The sequence below is a fragment of the Mauremys mutica genome, chromosome 9 (assembly GCF_020497125.1).
Source record: "Mauremys mutica isolate MM-2020 ecotype Southern chromosome 9, ASM2049712v1, whole genome shotgun sequence".
In the NCBI taxonomy this organism is placed as follows: Eukaryota; Metazoa; Chordata; order Testudines; family Geoemydidae; genus Mauremys; species Mauremys mutica.
In genome coordinates, this window is record NC_059080.1 from 46,547,072 (window position 1) to 46,568,888 (window position 21,817).

The 21,817-nt window shown below is 50.6% G+C and overlaps 2 protein-coding genes across 6 annotated transcripts in view; one reads left to right on the top strand and one right to left on the bottom strand.

Moving 5' to 3' along the window:
* Positions 1-450: 450 nt before the first annotated feature.
* On the top strand, positions 451-1,651 carry LOC123377817 (probable G-protein coupled receptor 34). Its single transcript, XM_045031115.1, has one exon. The coding sequence runs from the start codon at positions 451-453 to the stop codon at positions 1,471-1,473; it is 1,023 nt and encodes a 340-aa protein (XP_044887050.1). The 3' UTR covers positions 1,474-1,651.
* Positions 1,652-8,260: 6,609 nt separating this feature from the next.
* Positions 8,261-21,817, bottom strand: part of TMLHE (trimethyllysine hydroxylase, epsilon) — a 44,276-nt gene continuing 30,719 nt past the window's right edge. For all 5 annotated transcript variants that reach the window (XM_045030840.1, XM_045030837.1, XM_045030838.1 and 2 more), the window contains 5 exons: positions 21,226-21,505; positions 19,668-19,787; positions 15,486-15,722; positions 13,426-13,564; positions 8,261-10,222 (listed from right to left, as the gene is read on the bottom strand). In XM_045030840.1, coding sequence (XP_044886775.1) covers positions 10,091-10,222; positions 13,426-13,564; positions 15,486-15,722; positions 19,668-19,787; positions 21,226-21,505 — 908 coding nt within the window. In that variant the 3' untranslated portion in view covers positions 8,261-10,090. The remainder of the gene's footprint in view (positions 10,223-13,425; positions 13,565-15,485; positions 15,723-19,667; positions 19,788-21,225; positions 21,506-21,817) is intronic.

The window sequence follows — 21,817 nt, forward strand, 5'->3', positions numbered from 1 at the left end:
AAGGGGTCAAAAAGTCCACTCTGTCACCCAGAGGCAGGACTCAGAATACCCAGAAGTGGCCAATCTGCTAAGGAGGACAGGGCCTTCCCCACAGGCACTTCAGTGTAACCAATCCACTGAGCAGTGTGGTGTGTGGCTCGTTCTGGGAAAGAGGGTGTGAGTCTGTCACAGCAGCAGCTGCATGCAGGGGCTGGCTCTTTAGCTCAAGCTGTACAGACTCATGCTTCTGGCCCTACAGCTCCTTGGCCCAGTGCCTAGTGTGCTGGCTTCACCAATGACATTCGGTTTCTAATGCCACAGTGCACCCAGATACCATAGTGATGGGCACTTAAGTATGGGGAATGAATAACTATACATCCCTCACCCTGTAAGTGAATGAACACCTAATAAGTATGTGGATTCAAACAACCGCATATTCCCTTGTCTTTCCAGACCCCTGGAGTGCAGACGATGGGCTCCTGGAGCACTCTTTTTCCTGCCACTGAGTTCACACAGCCTCAGACAAACAGCTCTGTTTGTGATATCCAAGATGGCTTCCTTGCAGTGACCCTCCCTGTGATGTACTCTCTCATCTTCATCATCAGCCTGCTCAGCAACATGCTGGCCCTCTGGGTGTTCTGGCACCACACGCAGAGGAAGACCTCCATCACAGTTTACATGAGGAACCTGGCTTTGTCGGATCTCCTGCTCTCCCTCTGCTTACCCTTCCGGGTGGCCTATCAAAACCACAGCGGCCCTTTGGTCCTCTGCACGGTAGTTGGTGCTTTCTTCTACCTCAACATGTACGTCAGCATCATGTTCCTCAGCCTGATCAGCCTGGACCGCTACCTGAAGATCATTCGGCCTCTCCAGCAGTTTAAAATCCACACCCTGCCTTGCAGCACAGTAGCTGCGAGGGTGGTTTGGGTGGCCTATGCCATTTTCACGCTGCCTTTCTTTTTTGAGACTAGGGAAAAAAGGCCTTGTGCCAACAAGTGCTTCCACTTCAGGAGCAAACACCCACTGGGGGCAGCCCTCAACATGGTCGCCGTGGCCACCTTCTTCATTCACCTGGGGCTCTTCCTCTATTTTTATGGCATGATATCTGCCAAGCTCCACAAAGTCTCCTCAGGGAAAGTTCAGCAGCAGAGCAGAAGGACAAGCAGCAGGGCCATCACAAAGACCTTTGTGGTCCTGGTCATCTTCACTGTGTGCTTTGCCCCCTATCACTTTGTCCGCGTGCCATACATCCTGGCTCAGCTGGATGTCATCTCCAGCACACAGTGGAAGCAGGCTCTCCACATCACCAATGAGCTTGTTTTGTGCATCTCGGCCCTCAACAGCTGCTTGGACCCTGTGATTTTCTTTTTCTTCTCCAGCAGCTTCAGGAAAGCAGTATTATGCACCATCCGAGGCAAGCTGAAGAGAGCTCTTCTGAGGAATCAGGGGGCTCTAAACCACAGTAAATCCATCACAGAACCAGGGCTGGATTAAAGAATTTTGAGGCCCTGTGCACTAGGAAGCTTGGCCTGCCCACATCTTCCTTAAACTAGACAGAGCATGTGATCTGCAGTCTGTAAATAGGAGAACAGGTCTCGTTACCATTACTTAAAATAAAAACAAAACACACACAAACCAATCCAATGCTTAGCTCAGCCAGCCCAGAGCAGTGATCCACACAAACATGGGGGCTTGCTCCTGAAGGGCTGGAGGTTTGGGGTCTGCCAGCCCTGATTACTGAAGGAACTGCTCCATCCCACCTGCGCCACATTAACAGCCTGGATGGGACCTTCTGGAGGACAGCGGGAAGCGGAAGAGAAGGGAAAGTCCAGGGGGCTGTGGTAGACACATCAGGGAAAACCCTGACTAGGAGGTGGAACTCCAGCCAGGTAAAGCCTGGGAGTGAGTGGTGACTTGGTGCCCAGCTCCTGGGAGGAGGGCTGGGGACTTCCTACCCAAGGGGAGAGAGACAATGCATGGGGGTTGGGGCCTGGGGACTTTGAATTGGGCCCCAGCTCTGAGGACTCCCTACCAAGGGGGCAGGGGGAAGACATTGAATTGGTGTTGGCACCAAGAGGGTTAGTTTGTGCAAAGACTAAATAAACTGGATCCCAGAAGAGGAGTGTTTTAATCACCTTTCGGACTATGATGGAACTGAACAACCAAGAGGGGACACAGAGGCAGGGTGCTGCTGAGTGGCCTCTGGCCACAAGGGGGCACTCCAGAGGTGGCTGCCCTGTTACAGTGGTTATGGCAGACGTCTCAGGGATGGGGGTTGGAGGAGTTTAACTGCCAGGCCAGTGCCACAAATACCACCTATTCACATTTGGCCCGGCTGGTCCCTGTCATGCCGGAGGTTTGGGTGTTGTTGACTGGGGCTGGCAGAGGTAAGGTTTGGGTTGCTTGGGTTTTTTCCCCAAGCCTGAGCACATCATAAGGTTGACCTAACCTCCAGGGCAGCCACAGCTAGGTCAATGGAAGGTGAACTACAGCGATGGAAAGGCACTTCTGTGAATGTAGGAAGTGCTGATACCATAGAGCCATATTTATGCTGCTACAGTGTAGACAGGGCCAGAGACTTACTAGGAAGACTGGAAAAGAAATTATAACTGTTTCATCGCTTCTTACATTGCAGCTCTCTAGGCTAGAGCTGTTCAAGAGAGCAAATGCAGGAGAGGACTAACTGAGTCCCCTTCAGCTGGGGAAAAGAGTGCGAAAGAGAGCAAGTTCTTGCAGAGTCTTGCTGTGTTCATGAGCATATTCCTCAGAGCGCAGAAGGACTAGAGGCATTTGAGAGAGCACGCTGGCACGGGCCTTTCCCCTCCTCAGGCTCCCCTGCTATGAGGATTATGAGACGAGAAGAAGGAAAAGATGTGACTTCTAGGCCACAAGAACACCATGCTACTGTGCGTCAGGGGGAAATAGATGGGTCAGTGATCTGACTTGTATAGACATCACATCCCACTCAGATGGAACTCCAGCAAGAGGAGGAGGTGCAGCAGGAACTGAGTAACACTTGGGCAGTGGGTGAACACATCCAATATACTGGGGGGGAGGAAGGGGTTGGGAAGATTGGCAGGCCAGGGAACAGTGAAAATGCTGTAATCTGAAATAAAGACAAGTTGAGCCTTCTCTCTCTGGTGCCAGTGTCTGTTACACCAGGTTAACCTCTCATTTCTGTACAGCTCCTGCCAAGAACTAAGCAGGTGGCCACAAACATCTCACATTTTTATTGTCAGTTGCATGCACCGATTCCATTCCCTGCCAATGTATCCCCGGGGTTAGCATTTGGCCAACTGAATAGGAAGCTCGCAGCATGGGCTTCTGATCCTGTAATATGTTGCAACAGGGAAGAGCTTGTGGTTTAAGTTCTCAAAACCAAGACAATCACAGACTCTGATGCCCCATGCACTATTTACATTGACCTTTAAAGGTAACCAGCAAAGGAAAAGCAAAATCAGCAAAATTGTTTTTTTTATGAGAAGTAAGAAAGGCGCAAGGTTCCTTCACCCTGCAAAAGAACAGGATATTGTTCTATCTTTTTTTTAAAAAACTACATTAGAAATTCAGGTCTAGGCAGGTCTGTTTTTCTTAAAAGCCTCTACCACACTGCCTAACACTACTTTGGCCCACAGAGCTCCACTTCTCCTCTTCAGGTCATAAGAGGGAGTGTGGTCTAGCAATGAAAGCAGAGACTAGGAGTTCTGGGTTGTATTTCTGGCTCTGCCACAGATGTGCTACGTGACCTCGAGCATATCCCTTAGCCTGTGTGTTAGTTTCCCACAGATAATAGTTGCTTACAGCAGAGGGGTGGGTGGAGCTTAGCATATTAATGTAGCACAACAAGGTAAGAATTGCCACACGGGGTTATACCAACAGCCCAGGATACTGAGTCTAGGACCAGGTTCACAGGGACATGTTAGAAATGCAGCACCCAGCCTGGATTTTTGTGTCACTGTGGAATGGACTTCTGCCTCGATTGACAGTACTTGCTTGAAAACCCTTGTGAACACAGGGGTGGAAGGGCTGGGGTATACCTGTTGCGGGTGTTGGGATGGGTGGGACTACAACTGAAGATCTGCTCCCTCAACCAAGGGGAGGAACCACTGAATGAATTTTGGGGACAACCAAGGGAAAACCAGGGTCAGAGGATAAAAAAAAAAATCAGGGATCCAGCCAGGAACACTGAGCAGAGAACCCCTGACAGTGCCCAACGCTCCTCTCAGGTGGCTAAGGAGTCAGTGGAACTCTGCTCACAGGTGTGATTTGATGAAGGACCAGAAATATAGCCCCCCACATCCACCTGCAGGAGCGATGGTTGGCACCAGAAGGTCAATGAGGAGGTCTTATGACTTTATGGGGCCACACATAGGGAGTGCTAAGATCAACAGGGGAGGGGAAAAGTGCTGGAAGAGGGGCTGCAGGCTAATACACCCTAGGGTGTGCCAGGGTCTCCCCCTTGGCGCAGAAGGTATGGGTGTCACTCCATGAATCATGTCAAGTATGCATCTGTGTTCACCAACCAATATCCCCAGAGGGCCGTGGAACCAGAGTGGTGCACAGACTGGCCCACTGCGGTTCCTGGCCCTGGGGTAGGTGGCAGCAAGGCCTGCGATTTACGGTCAGGGCAGGAGATGACGGCAAAGAAGTGGAAAACATGAAGCTCAAGCATATGCAGATGTTCTCAGGGCATGGTTCAGAGGTGGCCTAGCTGGTATTGTGCTGGGGGCAGCTGGGAGAGCTTTCAGAGCGGGGGGCCCAGTGACAAGCTCTAAGGGGCCTGGGGTGAGGAGCGTCCTCCTGCAGGACCCATTTGGGATAAGCAAGAGCAGTGAGGGTCAAGGCTGCCCTCACCTCTAGAAGCACACAACTGGGGAAAAGCAGAATGGGCAACCCCACGCACTGGCTGAACACCCCAACTCCTCCAAGCACCCCTGTAGCATCCTACCCCTGCTCCTGTGGACACTCTCAGAATTACCAGACCTGCTGTTCCCTAAGGAACCATACACTACAGCAGGGGTCAGCAACCTATGGCACGCGAGCCGATTTTGAGCAGCACGCAGCCGCCTGCTGCAGTCCTGGCCCCCAGCCCCACTCAGCCCCCCCGCCCACCGCTCTCCCCTGCAAGGGCAGGAGGCAGAAGCTTGGTCCTGCGGCAACCAAGCTTCCCTCTCTGCCGCTTCTTCCCCCAGAGTGGTGCTTTCTGCCCCGCCCCCTCTCCATCCCTGCACCAATCAGCTGATGGCCCTAGTGAGGGGGAGGGGGGAAGAGCAACAGCGTGCAGGCAGTTCCCTAGAGGGGACAGAGAGAGGTAGGGGTGGAGCCTTGGGGAAGGGGGTGGAACAGGCATATCTCTTCCAGCCCCTTGCCCTGAGCCGCTCAGGGCAGGGGGCTGGGAGCACCCCTACGGGCCGAGCACTCCAGCCCTCTGCCCTGATCCCCGCCCACACTGTCTTCTGTCCTACACCCCCCAGGCCCCCCAGCCCTCTGCCCTGACCCCCCCCCCACTCAGCATTCTGCCCTGCAGCCCCCATACCCCCCAGCCCTCTGCCCTGACCCTTGAACCCCCTCACACACCCAGCCTTCTGCCCTGACCCCCTCCCACACACTCAGCTTTCTGCCCTGCAGCCCCCATACCCCCCAGCCCTCTGCCCTGACCCCCCCACCCCAACACACCCCCAGCCCTGCTCTGCATCCCCACAGCCCCATCCCTCTGCCCTGACCCCCCCACACACCCAGCCTTCTGCCCTGCAGCCCCCATACCGCCCAGCCCTCTGCCCTGACCCTTGACCCCCCACACACACCCAGGCTTCTGCCCTACATCCCACACACACCCCAGCCCTCATCCCTGATCCCCCCCCACCCCAGCCCTCTGCCCTGACCCCTGAAACCTCCCCACCCAGGTCTGGGGTCCCGGCCGCAGGCCCTGCTCAGCCCGCTGCTGGCCTAGGTGAACAGAACCCCAGGCTGGCAGCGAGCTGAGCAGGCTGGCGGCGTAAGATCAGCATTTTAATTTAATTTTAAATGACGCTTCTTAAACATTTTGAAAACCTTGTTTACTTTACATACAACAATAGTTTAGTTATATAATATAGACTTATAGAAAGAGACCTTATAAAAATGTTAAAATGTATGACCAGCCCGCAAAACCTTAAATGAGAGGGAATAAATGAAGACTCGGCACAGCACTTCTGAAAGGTTGCCGACCCCTGAACTACAGCTTACTGACTAAACCCTGCAGCACAGCTTTGGCTTAACACACAGCACTTAGATATGTTTATAGCAAATCTAAGAAGTTTATTTAACAAAGGAAAGAGGTTGGAGAAGCAGCAAGCAGAATTAGTAGAGACAAATGGCTACATATAAAATAAAATCATGACATGCTTTCTAGGGCCTAAATGTAACTAGCAAGTTCTTCTCCGGTCTAAAGAAGCCTATTTCACCCAAAGTTCTTCCCCATGGTTTCAGCCAAGCCTGGCTGAGATTTCTCTTCCTGACGCAAACCCACTGGCAATTTCCCTTCTCCCCTTGGCATCTGTCTGCTGCACCCAGAGAGTTCCAAAGGGTCTTTGTCTTTACTTGAAAACAGGATGCCCCTGCTGGTTTTCTTTCTTTCTGACCCCTCCCCAACCAATCCACTGATTAGCATTTTGTTCAGACTAGAAGTGAGCGTCCATTGTGAACCATCTGATACTCATGCAGGTGTCCAGCCCAAGTGAGAAGCGTCTCTTGCCCCATGCTGGGCAGGAATATGTGGGTCACCTTTTGGTAACCTGCCTTAGCTCTCACACCTAGAGACCATCGTCAGCATATATACACAATTCCCCCACAGATTTCCCATACATACATCTTGCAATGCATACGATGTCCAGTGTGACACAGATATCTCACACGGCATTCTGTGGCAGACTAGTACGTAGGTAATAGACCCCAGGGATCCCTATAACCCTTATGTCCCCCCATCCCCTCAGGCTGGCCAGCTGGCACAAAAGTCCCTGGATCACAAGCTCCCAGGCCCTGTTATCCCCAGAATATGAAGCTGGAGACACATGGGCCTTTGGCCAGCTCCACATCCAATTCTCTTGCGGGGGTGGAGTGTGATACCCACACTCACACTGGATAGTACCTACGTCACAGTCCCCAACGTAACTGCACCTCCGACCCCTTCATGGCCTGTTGAAGGGCACCCTATGTAAGTCTCAGACCTCTAGCCATCACCTTTCTTGGGATGGAGTCTCACAATTCTCTCCCTCCAGTCTGGGGATTTAGGCTGCAGATTCTTGCAATCCACTGTGATGCTCTCAAAAGGACAGACTTCAGTTCAGCGCCTGTCAGTGTGTGTGTGTGTGTGTGTGTGTGTGTGTGTGTGTGTGCGCGCGCAAACGACGGGGGTGGGGGGGGGGAGACCAGTGACCAGTCAGTTAAGCAAAGTACTATGTATTCAGAACAAAAGCATTACAGAGAAATCATATCAGTAATACAATCAATTGCTTCTATGCAGGACCAACTTACTAGGCAGTCACCCATCCTCCCCATGGAGACACTGAAAGGACTAAAGAACTTCAGGCCCCCTCTCTCTTGGTTAGTCTCATGTCAGGTCTTGGACTGAAGTGTGACTGACTCTCCTCAGGGCTGATATTTTTGAACCATTTCAAGTCCTGTGTCTGGAAAGGCCTTTGAACCAAATTGTATCAATCTGGGTGCTGTTTCCCCTGGGTGTGCATTTAAAAAGATGCATCTGCATTGTTTCAGTACTGGGATTTGCATTATAACCCCCAAGTGACTTCAGTTCCTGCAGGAAGCATCCCCCATTGAGCCAGGAATACAATCCCTAGCCAGCCCATAACCATACCTATTAATCTTTATGAATTTGATACAACAATCTGAATATTTCAGGCATCCATAGTACATCACATCTCAAGGACTAATCAAAGATTATTATATTGCTTCCAAAGCATTGCATGTGTCACACCTTACATTAGCTTCAATGGAAGTACTTCTAGAGTAGGTACTACTCCATGAAAAGATATCACAACCTGGCATCTTTACGTTGTGTTTCAGGCAAAGAGGAAAATTACCCCCTCCCCCAAAAAAGGTTTGCCAAGACCAAGTCACTCTTGGAAATTTAACATCCTTGGGAGGAGAAAAACCCTGGAGAAGTTTGAACTGAGGACCGGCTCGATGTAACAGAGCACATGTAATGGCAGGATCAGTGTAACACAAGTGAGGGATAAGTCCCATACTCACGCACTCACAGACCTGAGCCTCCAACTCACTGGGGTGAAAAAAAGAAGCAATTCCTATTTTATTAGCCAAAAATGAGTTTGAAAAGCTTGAGTACAAAGACTGATCAAAGAACATCATTATGAACAGACTGTTCCAGACATGGCATTCAGACAAATGCATAGATTTGACAAATTGCTAGTGTGTGACTAAGAAATACTGTTTCCCCAAATAATACTTGACTCCAGCAAGTTGCTCAGAAGAAATTCCAACTCCTTAAGATCTGGGGAAGGGTGGTGAGGAAGGTTAAACCAAATTCTCTCCCCTCCACCTTTGTTGCTGGGGAAGGGAGGTTAAGAGAAGTTGAAAAGGACATGCAGGAAAATATGTTTCAGAAGCTTACACATTCCTGGTAGCTTTCCCCACCATGTGCTTCAAGGGGAAAACAAACCAGGACCACATCATTATACTGGAAAGTGTATAGTCACTTCCGGCAAGTTAGGGAGGAGGGTTCAGTTTCCAGCAGAGTTGCTCCTGGGTAGACTGGTGTCCCCCATCTATTCAGTCTGCTGGATCCAGAGGAGCTTGCACCTACCATACCCCTGTTCCCTATCAGAAAGGCACAGGTTTCACTCCAGTCTCTCATCAATAACCTTGAAGCAATTTCTCCCTTGCTCTAGTCTGAGTCCTGGATGTTTGAGCTTCCTGAAGTGGCAGAGCCTTACCTAGTAACAAGTGCTGCTGGGAGCAGCTGGCCCCACTGGAGAGAAGTTGGAGTGTCACTGGCTGTGTTACCCACAGTGCTGCTCTTTGAAATACAGAGATTCGGACTCGGGAAATCTGGTAGCACTTTGCCATGTGCAAACATCACTGCCATTCCAACAAAATCCTGACATAACATCCCCCAGGCTGTGAAGGAATTAATGAATTCCACTCCCTCGCAAATAAAGCCTGTAGCCCTAGGCAGAGAGAACAGAAAGGCCCAAGCAGCAAGTCTGCAAGAAACACATGCAGGGAAGCTCTGACCAGGTAACGCAGCAGGCTGCGGGAACTGTGGAGACAAGCCTGCTGCTGTTCAAGCCAAAGAGGGGTGTGGGAAATATTGCCCTTGCCTTGCACTGCTGCCTGATGAACCTCACCTTGCTCCCTCCCAGATCTCTCTCACGTCTCCTCCTTCCCCACAGATCTCCGTGGAGAGGTTCCATACTACACTGGCTGATCCATTTGGGCCAGTCAGCACAGTTTGCCTTCAATGACTGGAGAAGGATGACATTGTATCTGCCCCGAAATGCATGCACACAGGTGGGCCAGGGGAGGAGTTTAAGGAGCAGGAAAGATAAGAGAAACTCACACTGGAGTAACTTGGTGTTTGCATTACATCAAGCAGAACCAAAGAGATCCTCTTGTTCTCTCTCGAGCTGGAAAAAGGTCTAGCTCAGGGTCAAAACAAGGCAAATAGCTACTCTGGCCTACCATGTGCAACAAATCCTGGAAGGCTGCTGACAAAAACACTTAGGGGAATGTGAGGGCTTTGCTACCTCATTTAAAATCCAGAAGGCACTTGATTGGAATTTTGCATCAGCTGGTGTGCGTGAGCATTTCCAGCTGCAACTCAGCTCCTTGGCTTCTTCCTTCTCAAGCTGAGTCAGCCTGTGCTGAAGGCCATGGGGGTGGGGAGCAAGAGAGATCTCCCCCTCTGCACCATAGCTGACAATCAGGTAAAGCTCTGGTGACCCTTAACTCCCGCCCATTCCCCCAGGCACCAAGAATTATTTGGCAGGGATGGGAGTGTTTGAGGTATTTAAAACATGTTCATTCTGGTGACACAAAGTTCCAGGAGCACTGTAGCTGACAGGTTTTGCTGTCTCTCTGCTGCTGACAGTCTATGTTAAGCTTGCAGCCCCAGGAAGCGTGCAGTATTTAGCATGTCATCTCTCGTCAGGTAGCACCCACAGAGCTGGCGGTATCCCGTGAACGATTCCCGCCCATGCAGGATGCGCCAATTATCCACAAACAGCGCCTACATAAGAGGAGAAAAGCACTGAGAATACGGAGTGAAGAAGTGTCCACATGAACAGAGGTCATATTAGAGCAGATTATGACCTAAATGGCACATTGAAACTGTAGTTGTGGCCCTTGGGCTGCATTGAAATGAAGAATGCATTACTATTTACAGTGCAGTAGCTCCTAGGAGCCCCAGTCATGGACCAATGCACCACTGCACTAGGTGCTGTGTAAATGCAGAACAAAAAGGCACGCCCTGGCCCAAAGAGCTTCCAATCCAAGATGAGAGACGACATAACACAGACACACAGCGGAGTACAAAGAAACAATGAGACAGTACTGGCACAGTCTATGCCAGGGGTCTCAAACATGCGGCCCGCGGGCCGCATGCGGCCCGCGGAGCTCTTCCCTGCGGCCCGCGGAGCTCCCCAGGGGAGCTCCGCAGGGCCCCCCAAGAGAAAAGCGGAGGCTCCCGCCTCCGCCCCTCTCCTGGAGCCTCGGCGCATAGAGCGCCGAGTCTCCGTCCGAGCGCCTGAGCCCCGCCCGCTCCGAGCCGCGTGGGGAGGGGGCGGGGCTGGGAGCTCTGGGCTGAGCGCTGCGCTCGGCGTGGAGCTCCCAGCCCCGCCCCCTCACCACGCGGCTCTGAGCGGGACCGCCGGAGACGCGCTCGGGTAAGGGGGAAGGGAAGCGGGACCCGCCGGGGCCGGGCTGGGGGGGGGGGGAAGGGAAGCGCTCAGGGCTGGGGCAGAGGATTAGGGTGTGGGGGAATGAGGGCTCTGGCTGGGGCTGAGGATTAGGGTGCAGGGTCCTAGTGCCTGCCCTCCGCCAGTACTGGCAAGGCAGGCTTCCCTTACCCTGAGCCTCTCCAACCCCAAACCCTCAGCCCCAGCCAGAGCCCTCATTCCCCCCGCACCCTAATCCTCAGCCCCAGCCCTGAGCACCCCCACATCATGAACCCCTCATCCCCCTGCACCCTAATCCTCAGCCCCAGCCAGAGCCCTCATCCCCCCCACACCCTAATCCTCTGCCCCAGCCCTGAGCGCCCCCACATCATGAACCCCTCATCCCCCCGCACCCTAATCCTCAGCCCCAGCCCTGAGCACCCCCACATCATGAACCCCTCATCCCCCTGCACCCTAATCCTCAGCCCCAGCCAGAGCCCTCCTCCCCCCCACACCCTAATCCTCTGCCCAGCCCTGAGCGCCCCCACATCATGAACCCCTCATCCCCCCGCACCCTAATCCTCAGCCCCAGCCAGAGCCCTCATCCCCCGCACCCTAATCCTCAGCCCCAGCCAGAGCCCTCATCCCCCCACACCCTAATCCTCTGCCCCAGCCCTGAGCGCCCCCACATCATGAACCCCTCATCCCCCCGCACCCTAATCCTCTGCCCCAGCCCTGAGCGCCCCCACATCATGAACCCCTCATCCACAGCCCTCACCCACAGCCCAACCCTCTTCCCTAGCCCTGAGCCCCCTCACATCATGAACCCCTCATCCACAGCCCTCACCCCACAGCCCAACCCTCTTCCCTAGCCCTGAGCCCCCTCGCATCATGAACCCCTCATCCACAGCCCTCACCCCACAGCCCAACCCTCTTCCCTAGCCCTGAGCCCCCTCGCATCATGAACCCCTCATCCACAGCCCTCACCCCACAGCCCAACCCTCTTCCCTAGCCCTGAGCCCCCTCGCATCATGAACCCCTCATCCACAGCCCTCACCCCACAGCCCAACCCTCTTCCCTAGCCCTGAGCCCCCTCCTGCATCATGTACCCCTCGCCCTCAGCCCCACAGCCCTCACCCCTGCACTCCCTCCTATCCCCAAACTCTGTCCCAAAGCCTGCACCCCCACCCCCTGCCGCAGCCTGGAGCCTGCATCGAGCACAGAGCCTGCATCCAGACCCCCTCCCCCACCCAAACTCCCTCCCAGAGCCTTAGGCAGTAAATCTAAGTGCGTGTTTTGTCCTTTGAGTGAGGTGCATTACTGAGTGTATATATTTATTAAAACTGCGCGCGCTTAGGGGAGGAGGTGGAGAAGAGACAGGGCAGGGGCGGGGCCTCATGGAAGGGGTGGATTGGGGGTGGGGCCAGGGGCAGCAAGGGGGCGTGTCAGTGATGCGGCCCTCGGGCCAATGCACTAGTCCTCATGCGGCCCTCGGGGTCATTTGAGTTTGAGACCCCTGGTCTATACCATTTGCTTTTGCTTCTATGGCAGTGGTCTGTTGGCAGAGTTCACCAGCAATATAAACCTCGCATCCTTTGTCCTTCTGCAGTAACAGGGAGAGGGTGGAAGGGGCACAAATACTAACCTCAGGGGTTGCCATACTCCACTTTTCGGGCTGCACATCCTCCCCTCAGCCATGCAGGAGCAGACGCAGATTGTAGCATCTTTCTGACACTAATCTCCCCTGGCTGAATCTGTTTTGTGTATATGTAAACCTTTTCAGTAGGCTTGGACGGATGTGTCCGCTGGGCCAAAACATGCCTAGGATCTGCACACTTGTAACTTGGTCTGGTTCTGTGCATTGTAATTGTAATGCTAGACAAGGGGTTAAAGCACAGCACATCCTTGGCATTGTAAACCCTGAGGTGCAGCCTTCTTTTTTCTGTTTCCATGGTTTATGCACCACACACTTCAGTCATGTCTGGGGTGGGAGAATATTGATTTTATATACTGTTTGCAGTGCAAGACTCTGAGAGCAGCCCAAGAGGATGGAGCCTGACAGGAATTTTGGTCTCATCTGTTTCCTCAGATGCCCTCTACATGTTTCATATATTACCATTAATAAGACCTCCCACTTCTACAAGACCTCAAAGCACTTCACACATTAACCCTCACAACCTACCTCACACTGGTATTTTTACTGGCCCTACTTCACAGATCAGGAGATCTATTTCCCCATCTGTGGCAGTCCTCCTCCCACACTGTTTTTGGGTGAATTCCCATTATTTTTGCTATGACATGTGGCCACATCCTCCCTCTGCCCCCCTTTTTCTGGTGGTAAGAATGTATGCAATGGAGACTTGTGTGCTGTTGATACAATGCATCCTACCACAGGGTTGAGAGGGGGAAACTGAGGCATGGGGAACTTATCCAAAGTATTACATCAAGTCAGGGGGAAAGATCAGCTGTCTTAATTGCCAATTCCCTGTTATAGCTAAATAAGTGCTCTGCTTCCCTCAATGCAGTGAGCTCACATGCTCCCCCAACCTGTGACTACCTTGCCTGGCTTCAGTTTGACCCAGAGTTCGTTTTCCGGTCTCCGTAGCTCTGTGGTGAGTGTGCGATGCGCGGCATACCAGCGATGCACAACATCATAAGGCACTGTGTTGATGACAGCTCGGTCGTAGTTATTGTACCTGGGTAAGAACAAAACAGAAGAGACAGTCACCATGAATCTATGAGAAGAGCAGAGCCAGATATTCCATCTCTAGAGTCTAAATGCACAAAGGACATCTTTAGGAAGGCTACAAAAACGCATTGGAGTTGCTCTGTATTTATGTAGTAAATGTGGCGGGGTGAGGTGGGCGAAGGTGGGGATTTAAGTAGGAACAAGTTTAAATCCAAACAAAACTATCCTAATTGAATTATTTTCCAAAAAAACAAAACAAAACAAAACACACCACACCACATTTCTGTTAATATTTTGTTTTGGATTTTTTTTAAACCTGCTGGCCTCAAATGATCAGATTCTTATAAAAACTCTTTTTAACTACAATTGACAATTTATCTGGTGCAGGGTGAAGTTAGAGCACTGCAGTGCAAGACAGAGGCAGCATCATTTAAGTGACTTTGAATCACTCATCTGCCAGCTTGGAATGCTGAGAGGGTGAAATTCACCCAATGCAGAGAGCCAGCAAAAGGCCCACACACCAGAGTGATTATTTCTTTATGGCTAGCAAGTAGGAACAAAATAAAAAATGATGCATGGTTAGTGACCTGTATGTCAAGGGATACATGGGTATAAACTCTAAGCGGAAGATCAACCCTGATGTATCATGGAGAACCTTAAACTCCTCCTGTCGTAATAAAAGGAGATTGTGCCAGAAGTGCATGTGCAATCTACTATCTTATTCTCCAGTCAGTGACTAGCTCAACACTGTTTTGGGAATACCAGTGTTTGAACAAACTGACCAATCAGCATTCTCAGTAGGAAACAATCAGTGGAAGCCTCCTTCAATGCTATGTAAGTTTAATGAAATAGAGGTACAGGGAGAAGGGCTGAATGTTTATAGTTCATCTTAGGTGCTGTTATGAGGTACAGAGATGGCAAACACAACTGATCATCATCCAAAGTAAAGAGCACAAGTTGGACAGCTTGCATTCTAACCAGAATCAAAGACTCAATAAAACTTGGGCTAAGTTTTACCCCACCTCCCTGCAGACAAGGTGGAAATTCATAAAGACCTATGTATAAGGGGTCTGATCCTGCTGGCATTGAAGTCAATGGCATGACTCTCATTGACCTAAATAGTGCAGGATCCAGCTGAAGAGGAAGACTTGTGCCACCTGCAGTCCCGCTGCAGAAAGATGACTGTGCACGGCAATGGGTGGGTGCACTGGGGTTGGCAGCTACTCGCAGTCTGAGATTTAAGAGCCAGAATTCTCTGTTGAAATGTATAGAGCATTTGGACTTGTGGCTGCTTGCCCAGGAGACGATGCCCTGAAAATTCCCTGGACACCTCCCCATTGTCAGTCTGGAAATTTGGCAGGCATGGAATTGACACATGTAATTGTTTTAGACATTTATAATGAATGGCATGGGTAACCACTGAAAAATGTGTGTGTGGAAGTTGGTGAGAATTACGTAAAATATTCAGATTAGAATAGTAGCTCCCACCCTTTCTGGGCAACTGTCCTCATTTTTCAGACGAAAACCTCGCCTGTAGACAGGGCCTGTCCCCTCCCTTTCAACCGTTTGTGCTGTCATCCATATTAGAGCCAAGGCTGTTTCAAACCCAGCCCTGCAACTGTTCCGTTGCACAGCAGACAGCTCGCAGCTGAATGGGAGATGGTCAAGAAGTGGCATTGCCAGAGCTCAAAACAGAGGCTTATCTTTAAAAGATAGGGTAGAGAGCCTAAAGTACCAGTTAGAAGAGCTGGCAGCACTGGTACATGGTTCAGTGGCTGGGACAGCAGGAGAAAATGCAGGATGTAAAAGAGAGTGGTTCTATCAGTCTACACTGTGCAACAGGACCAGCGTGCTGGAAAACCCACACGTGCCTTTAATACCTGCTCTCCCCCCACCCACTCAAAATGGTGTGATCCATTACTTCTCACCTGATCAAATAGAGCTCATTGTTCCAGGGGTAGATATTCAAAACTGGCCCAACCCCAATCATGTGGTTGTGACAGCCCACAACATTCTCAATGTACTCATGTTTCAGCGGCACCTTGGTGAGGAGCTCAAATTCTTCAGGAGCTCGCTGGAGAACCTGCTCTGCTGCGTAGAAGCCATCCACCAGCAGCGTCCTGCCACCTGTCCCTTCGTGCTTGAGGCAGTGGAACACCTGGATACTGCAAGGAGGGAGAGAACACACAACACAAAGGAAAATCCAGTCAGTCTGTCACATGGTAGATAACGGAGTCATGTGGGTTGTTATAGGAAGATAACTACCAAGATAGAGGAATGAACCTGAAAAAGAAGCAGCTCATGAAAGCTTCAGAGTCTCTTTTATAGTATACTTCATTTAATTGGGACACCTGCCAGGGAACTAACATGGCCCAATAGCAAGTGGTAGATGCTGCTGTTTTACTATGTCAGGTATCATACGTTTCACTGAATGAGGACAGAGCCAGCCAATGCAAAATGCTAAGAAGTATTTAACCCTAATATATAAGTAGTTGTGAAATTCTAAAGCCCAATCCTATAACTGAAGTTATTAATTAAAGACTGCAGGTTTAATTTAGTACATTGTTTTCTCCGCCCCAACTGAAGTCTGAAATGGCTCCTTCTCTTACTAGGGATTAGAGGACATGCTAGGACAGGGGTGGGCAAACTTTTTGGCCCGAGGGCCACACCGGGGAATAGAAATTGTGTGGCAGGCCATGAATGCTCACAAAATTGGGGTTGGGGTGCAGGAGGGGCTGCGGGCTCTGGGGTGGGGCTCGGGATGAGAGGTTTGGGGTGCAGGCAGGTGCTCTGGGCTGGGATTGAGGGGTTTGGAGAGCGGGAGGGGGCTCAGGGCTGGGGCAAGGGGCTGGGGCGTGGGAAGAGGCTCAGGGGGTGCAGGCTCTGAGCGGTGTGTCCCTTCCTCAAGCAGCTCCTGGATGCAGCGGCATGTCCCTTTCTCCAGCTACCACGCGGGGGCGGCGCAGCTCTGAGCTCTGCCCCATTCACAGGCACTGCCCCTGCAGCTCCCATTGGAGTGCGTAGGAGCCGGAGTGGGGCCACGCTGCAGCTTCCAGGAGCCGCGTGGTGCAGCCCCTGACTCAGCACCCCGGCTGGAGTGCCGGAGTGGGGCTGAGCCGTGTGGTACGGCCCCAACCCACTGCCCCAGGCGGAGTGGGGCCAGACTGCTGGTGCTGCCCCTGACCCAGCGCCCTGGCCGAAGCAGGGCCAAGCCACGTGGTCTGGCCCCTGACCCAGCAGCCTGGCTGGAGAGAGGCTGAGTCGCATGGTCCAGCCGCTGACCCAGCGCCCCGGCCGGAGTGGGGCCAGGCCACTAGTGCTGCCTCCGACCTGGAGCGGGGCCAAGGCGCGTGGTGTGGCCTCCAACCCAGCACCCTGGCTGGAGCGGGGCCGGGCCGCGTGGTGTGGCCCTCAATGTAGCATCCCGGCCAGAACGGGACCGAGCTGTGTAGTGCGGCCCCTGACCCAGCGCCCTGGCTGGAGTGGGACCAAGCTGCATGGTCCGGCCCCCAACCCAGCGCCCCGGCCGGAGCACCAGAGCAGGGCCGAGCCACAAGGTGCAGCTCGCAGGCCGGATTTAGCCCATGGGCCGTAGTTTGTCCACTCCTGCGTTAGGACATGGCTTAATTAAAATACTGTGTTACAGTTTCTACAGCAGTTTTTACAACAATCAAATTGCTTTGAAGTACTATAAACTATTCCCAACCCAAAAGAAGATTCACCCTGGATTTTAGAAGTTCAACAGGCATAAAATTAATTCCTCTAGAAAATGCCTTAAAACAAAAGTTAGTAAAAGCACAAGCTTTAGAAAAAAAGGGAAACCAAAGTTAAAGTTCTACTTAAACGATGAACACCTCTCTCTCTCTCTCTCTTTCAGGTGCTCATAATTGTAGCATCTGAGTACCTCACAATCTTTAATATATTTATCCTCAACACCCTGTGAGGTATGGAAGTGCTACTGTTCACATTTTACAGATGGGAAACAGAGACGGAGACTGAGTGACTTGCCCAAATCACAGAAGGAGTCTGTGGCAGAGCAGACAATTCAACTCAGGTCTCTTGAGTCTCTTGAGCTATTTCCTAGCCATTGGGCCAGTCCGCCACAGAATATTGCAAGGTGTGGAATTGCTCAGATAAAGGAAGCCAAACAACCTGAACTTCACCCCTCTACCACCTCCAATGTATCTTCCCCATTTATTTCTCTTCAGACCTACTTGGTAAGGTGTAGTCTGACAGATAGCACCCTCCAGCCACACAGGGCTCTTCAGCACCAGTTTTATGGGTTGACAGATTCACCCATTAAATTACCACCACCACTTTCTGCAGCACTCTGTGCCTTCCCTGGAAGTCTCCGGTCCAATTCTAACTGACTGGTCCTAAGTTTTAGGAGGCCCCATGAGAAATGGTGTGCAGTGATCCATCCAGCTAATTCATCCAGCATCCGCAGCTTCTCTCTGTTGGGCTCTAATTATCCCCTTATACCCACAAGCTGTAAGAGACTTCAAAACTGGCACTACCCATTCAAAGGCAGATCTCCTGACAATGGGGAAAGCTGTTGACAGACCAAGACAGCTGACAACACTGTGGCTTTCAAAAGGTCAGCATCCTGTAGCACCTAAAGGTAATACTGCCTGTTCATTTTAGGATATCAAAACCAGAGATAACGGTGGAGGCCATTGCAGACAGTGACACACTAGGGAGACAGGTTTCTTTCAAAGCAGAAAGGAACAACAATAGCTAACGATTAGCAATTTCTCCAGCTACTGGTTTAATCAGAAACCTTTACTACTCTGCAAGAAATAAAGGCATTCATTCTTAAGGACTTTTTTCTATCTGTTTCAGTGTAGTTTTCATTGGACAGTTCCTTAATCAAATCAGCTGTGCAGAGCATACTATGCAAAAAAGGTCTCAAAATAATGCCCAGCTGTTCATAGAACATACTAGAGCAGCCTTGCTCCTGGGTGAGGGTGTGCCAGCACAATCTGTGCTTTGTTCAAGTACTCCTCTCCCACATACAGGGCTTCCTAATAAATCATTATTCACTTAATATCCCTCGCTGCTATGCAAGTTACTCCCTGCCACCTAGACGCTCTGTGCTAGCTTCATTGCCATGACAGTACATGGGATATGAACTGGGCAGCTGGAGCTTAATTCTGCCAGGCAGTTTTGTAGGTTCCCTCTACCCTTCCTAAAGGCTGCTCTGCAGTTCATATGCAGCCAGAGGATCTCTCCCCATTACTCCTTCCTCTACTTTCAAAGCTCCATGCTGCAGTTGCCACCCTTCAGATGATTAGAAATAGGGATGTAAATATCCATTTAAAAAGTTAACCGTTTAAATGTTTAAAATGATGACATTTAATTGGTTAACTGATTAAAGGGAGAGGGGGCTTGAGGCCGCTGTGGCTGGGGGCTGCTTGCTCCGGCATGCATGTTGCATTTCTGAACATATTGAAAACGGAGACAGGCATGAACTTTGGAACTGAGGCGTCCGAGGAGCAGGCGGTTTAACTGATGACAGTAATACACCACTGGAAGAAAGTAAATCCAAACTCATTTGAAGTTCTTGCTCTGATCATGTGTAATGATGGCATATAAGTCAGCACAACCCACACATCACAGCCTACAAATAATCAGTCACTAATATGCAACTTGTGAATTTTGGGATTCTGGAATCCATACACAGATTTTCACAGTAATTTTACTAACGCTGTAAAGCACATAAAATGCAAGGTAGTTGGGTGGCTGGGCCTACTATATATGGTTGTATGGCCAACTTCATCCCAAAAGAGCACCAAAGAAGTACCCAAGTCACCTGGACAGCAAGATGTAGTCACCCAAGAACAACCCACAACAAGAATGTGTCCCTGAAGGACCAGGAAGTTTTAGGTGGGGGAAAAAGGGGATTTAAAAAATAAAGCATGCTGCCAGATTCAAACAGGATTTCAGTGCAGCAGTACCATACTGTTGGAATGGGTGAGTCTGTGTAGTGCGTGGCTAAGGTCTAGAACCAGCCAACCCACTTATCAAAAATTCTGCCATTAGAAACTTCAGTCTAGTAAATTACTCTTGCCCTTTGAGCTGCATCTTTGGGAACCAGCACAAGCACTTACCCACAGGGCTCCTGGAAGTAGGTGGTGTCAGTGTGACGATCCAGAGCCAGTTTTGTGTATGCTGTGTCTCCCCGGGAGAAGTCAGAGGTGAAATACCACATTCTACCATAGATGGTCTCCCTGGAAGAGAAAAGACAGGATCTGATCAGGTGTACATCACAGAGAGGCCAGTAAACACAACTGGTGTGGCACAGATTGCTTTAGGGAACATCCTAGATGTTTTCATAAGTGTATCTGTCACCATCCCCCAAAGTGTACAAGTTAGAAAGTCAGAATATCGTGTGCTGCATATTTTATAATATACATTAAGTGACTCATCACTAATGTCTCAAGTGAAGGGGCTTCCACTACTGTAAGTGTTCAATTCCCCTCTCTCATAACAGAGCTCCAACCTCTCCTGCGTAACCCCCACAGCCTTTGAAGTCTCATAACCAACATCCTTCAAGCAGATGAATGGATCTCCTCTTACAGCATTCCTATAAAATCAACAAAAGCCTCATTCCTGAGTCATGAGAGGCATTCCCACAGTCTGAAGATGCTGACCCTCGCACAGCACATCCTTCCTTCCACCCACCTCCTCTGGGATTGCACAGAATCCCTGCTTGAGTTTCAAGGCCCCCCGAGTTTCCCATCCGACACCCACTCTCCAAGCCTTGAACTGTGGGGAAGGAAGATGACCAGCAGTGGAGGAAATAGGCTGAAGACAAGCAAATTGTAGTGGCAGAAAGCTGAAAAGCACTCAGCCCTAAATCCTCAAAGGTATTTAGGTACTTAACTCCCAGTGAAATCAAAGGGAGTTAGGCACCTACATACCTTTGAGGATCTGAGTCTCGGGTGCCACAGTAATGAGGCCTATAAGTACCTAGCTAGATAACACATATAGGACTCCCTTGGGAACCCAACAATGCCACTCCTTAACCAGCATGAAAAGAGTGGCAATTCCATGATGTAAATCTCTGCATTGCTGATGGCCTGGGGCACGTAAGCTGTTTCTACAGCACTCAGTCTGGAGACAGCCTGAAATTCAAACCCAGGCTAGACCAGTGGGGTTTTTTTGTTTTGTTATACACTTGAAATATCTTTCCCACACTTCTCCTTTCGAGCCAACTACAGATTTTTTTTTAATCTTTCCAGCTCCCAGGCCCAAGGCTGCCCTCCCAACCCTTCATATCAAAACAGGAAATCTCTCTCCTAGTGAAGCTCAAATCTTCCTAGTCCAGCACTTACTCATTGCTCTGCACATTAGCACAACAGTGGCCAGATGCTGCCTATGCAGCTCCACGATGCCATAATCCTAGCTTTAATAAGGAGGTGGGGCCCGTGGACATGGCAGGTTCTACAATGCAACGTTCCATCTTGAATCAAATGGCCTGGCCACAGAGACTGCAGGTCCCAGTATGTAACACTTCACCTTGACTGGAGTTATATTCTGGGATCGGGGGTAACAGAAGGCTGCACCTTCATACTAAAGAGAGAGACTACAATCTGCTTGTTATGTGTGTGGCCTTGGAGCTCCTAGAAAGTTGCATGTGGCCTTCCTTAGGGCACCTCTAGTTACCTGATCAAGCTGATCCTCTCTGCTAAGATTTCCGTGTCCTCTTTGGTCGGGGGGACGTTTTCTACAAAAGCAATGCCATACAGCAGGAAGTTTTGCAGGAATTCTTTCAGCCCCTCTTTTGTCTCCAGGAAATTCTGGCAGTCCACGGAGGGCACCTGGGCTTGCTGATAGATCTCAGCATTCCAGAGAATTCGAGGATGCATGACCTGCTGCTTCTGACCCTCATAGCTGTTCTTCACCAGCCACTCTAACCCATACCTGGTCACATGACCATCTGGCCCTGTGATAAAATAGAAAGTGTCGTTGCCACTGGAGCTTTGGGGTGATCAGCCAGTTAAAACATGGGATTGGGATGTAGTTGTCACCCTATAATTTTGTCTAGCACCAGCTTCTGTGGAATTAGATTTTTCTTGGACAAGTTACATGAAGAAGTTATCTTTGAGGTTACAGTGAGAAAGTGAGCATTTGATATACCACATTGCTGTTTCATATTTCAGTGCACCTGGTGGCTCCTTTAGTTGCATTACAAGTTCTAGTTCCCAGCTACATTACTTTTATTTTAGTCTTAGGGCTCCATATTCTGGCCATCTCC

Bases quoted from the DNA above. Each gene is read 5' to 3' on its own strand.
- LOC123377817 (XM_045031115.1), top strand. From the start codon at position 451: ATGGGCTCCTGGAGCACTCTTTTTCCTGCCACTGAGTTCACACAGCCT.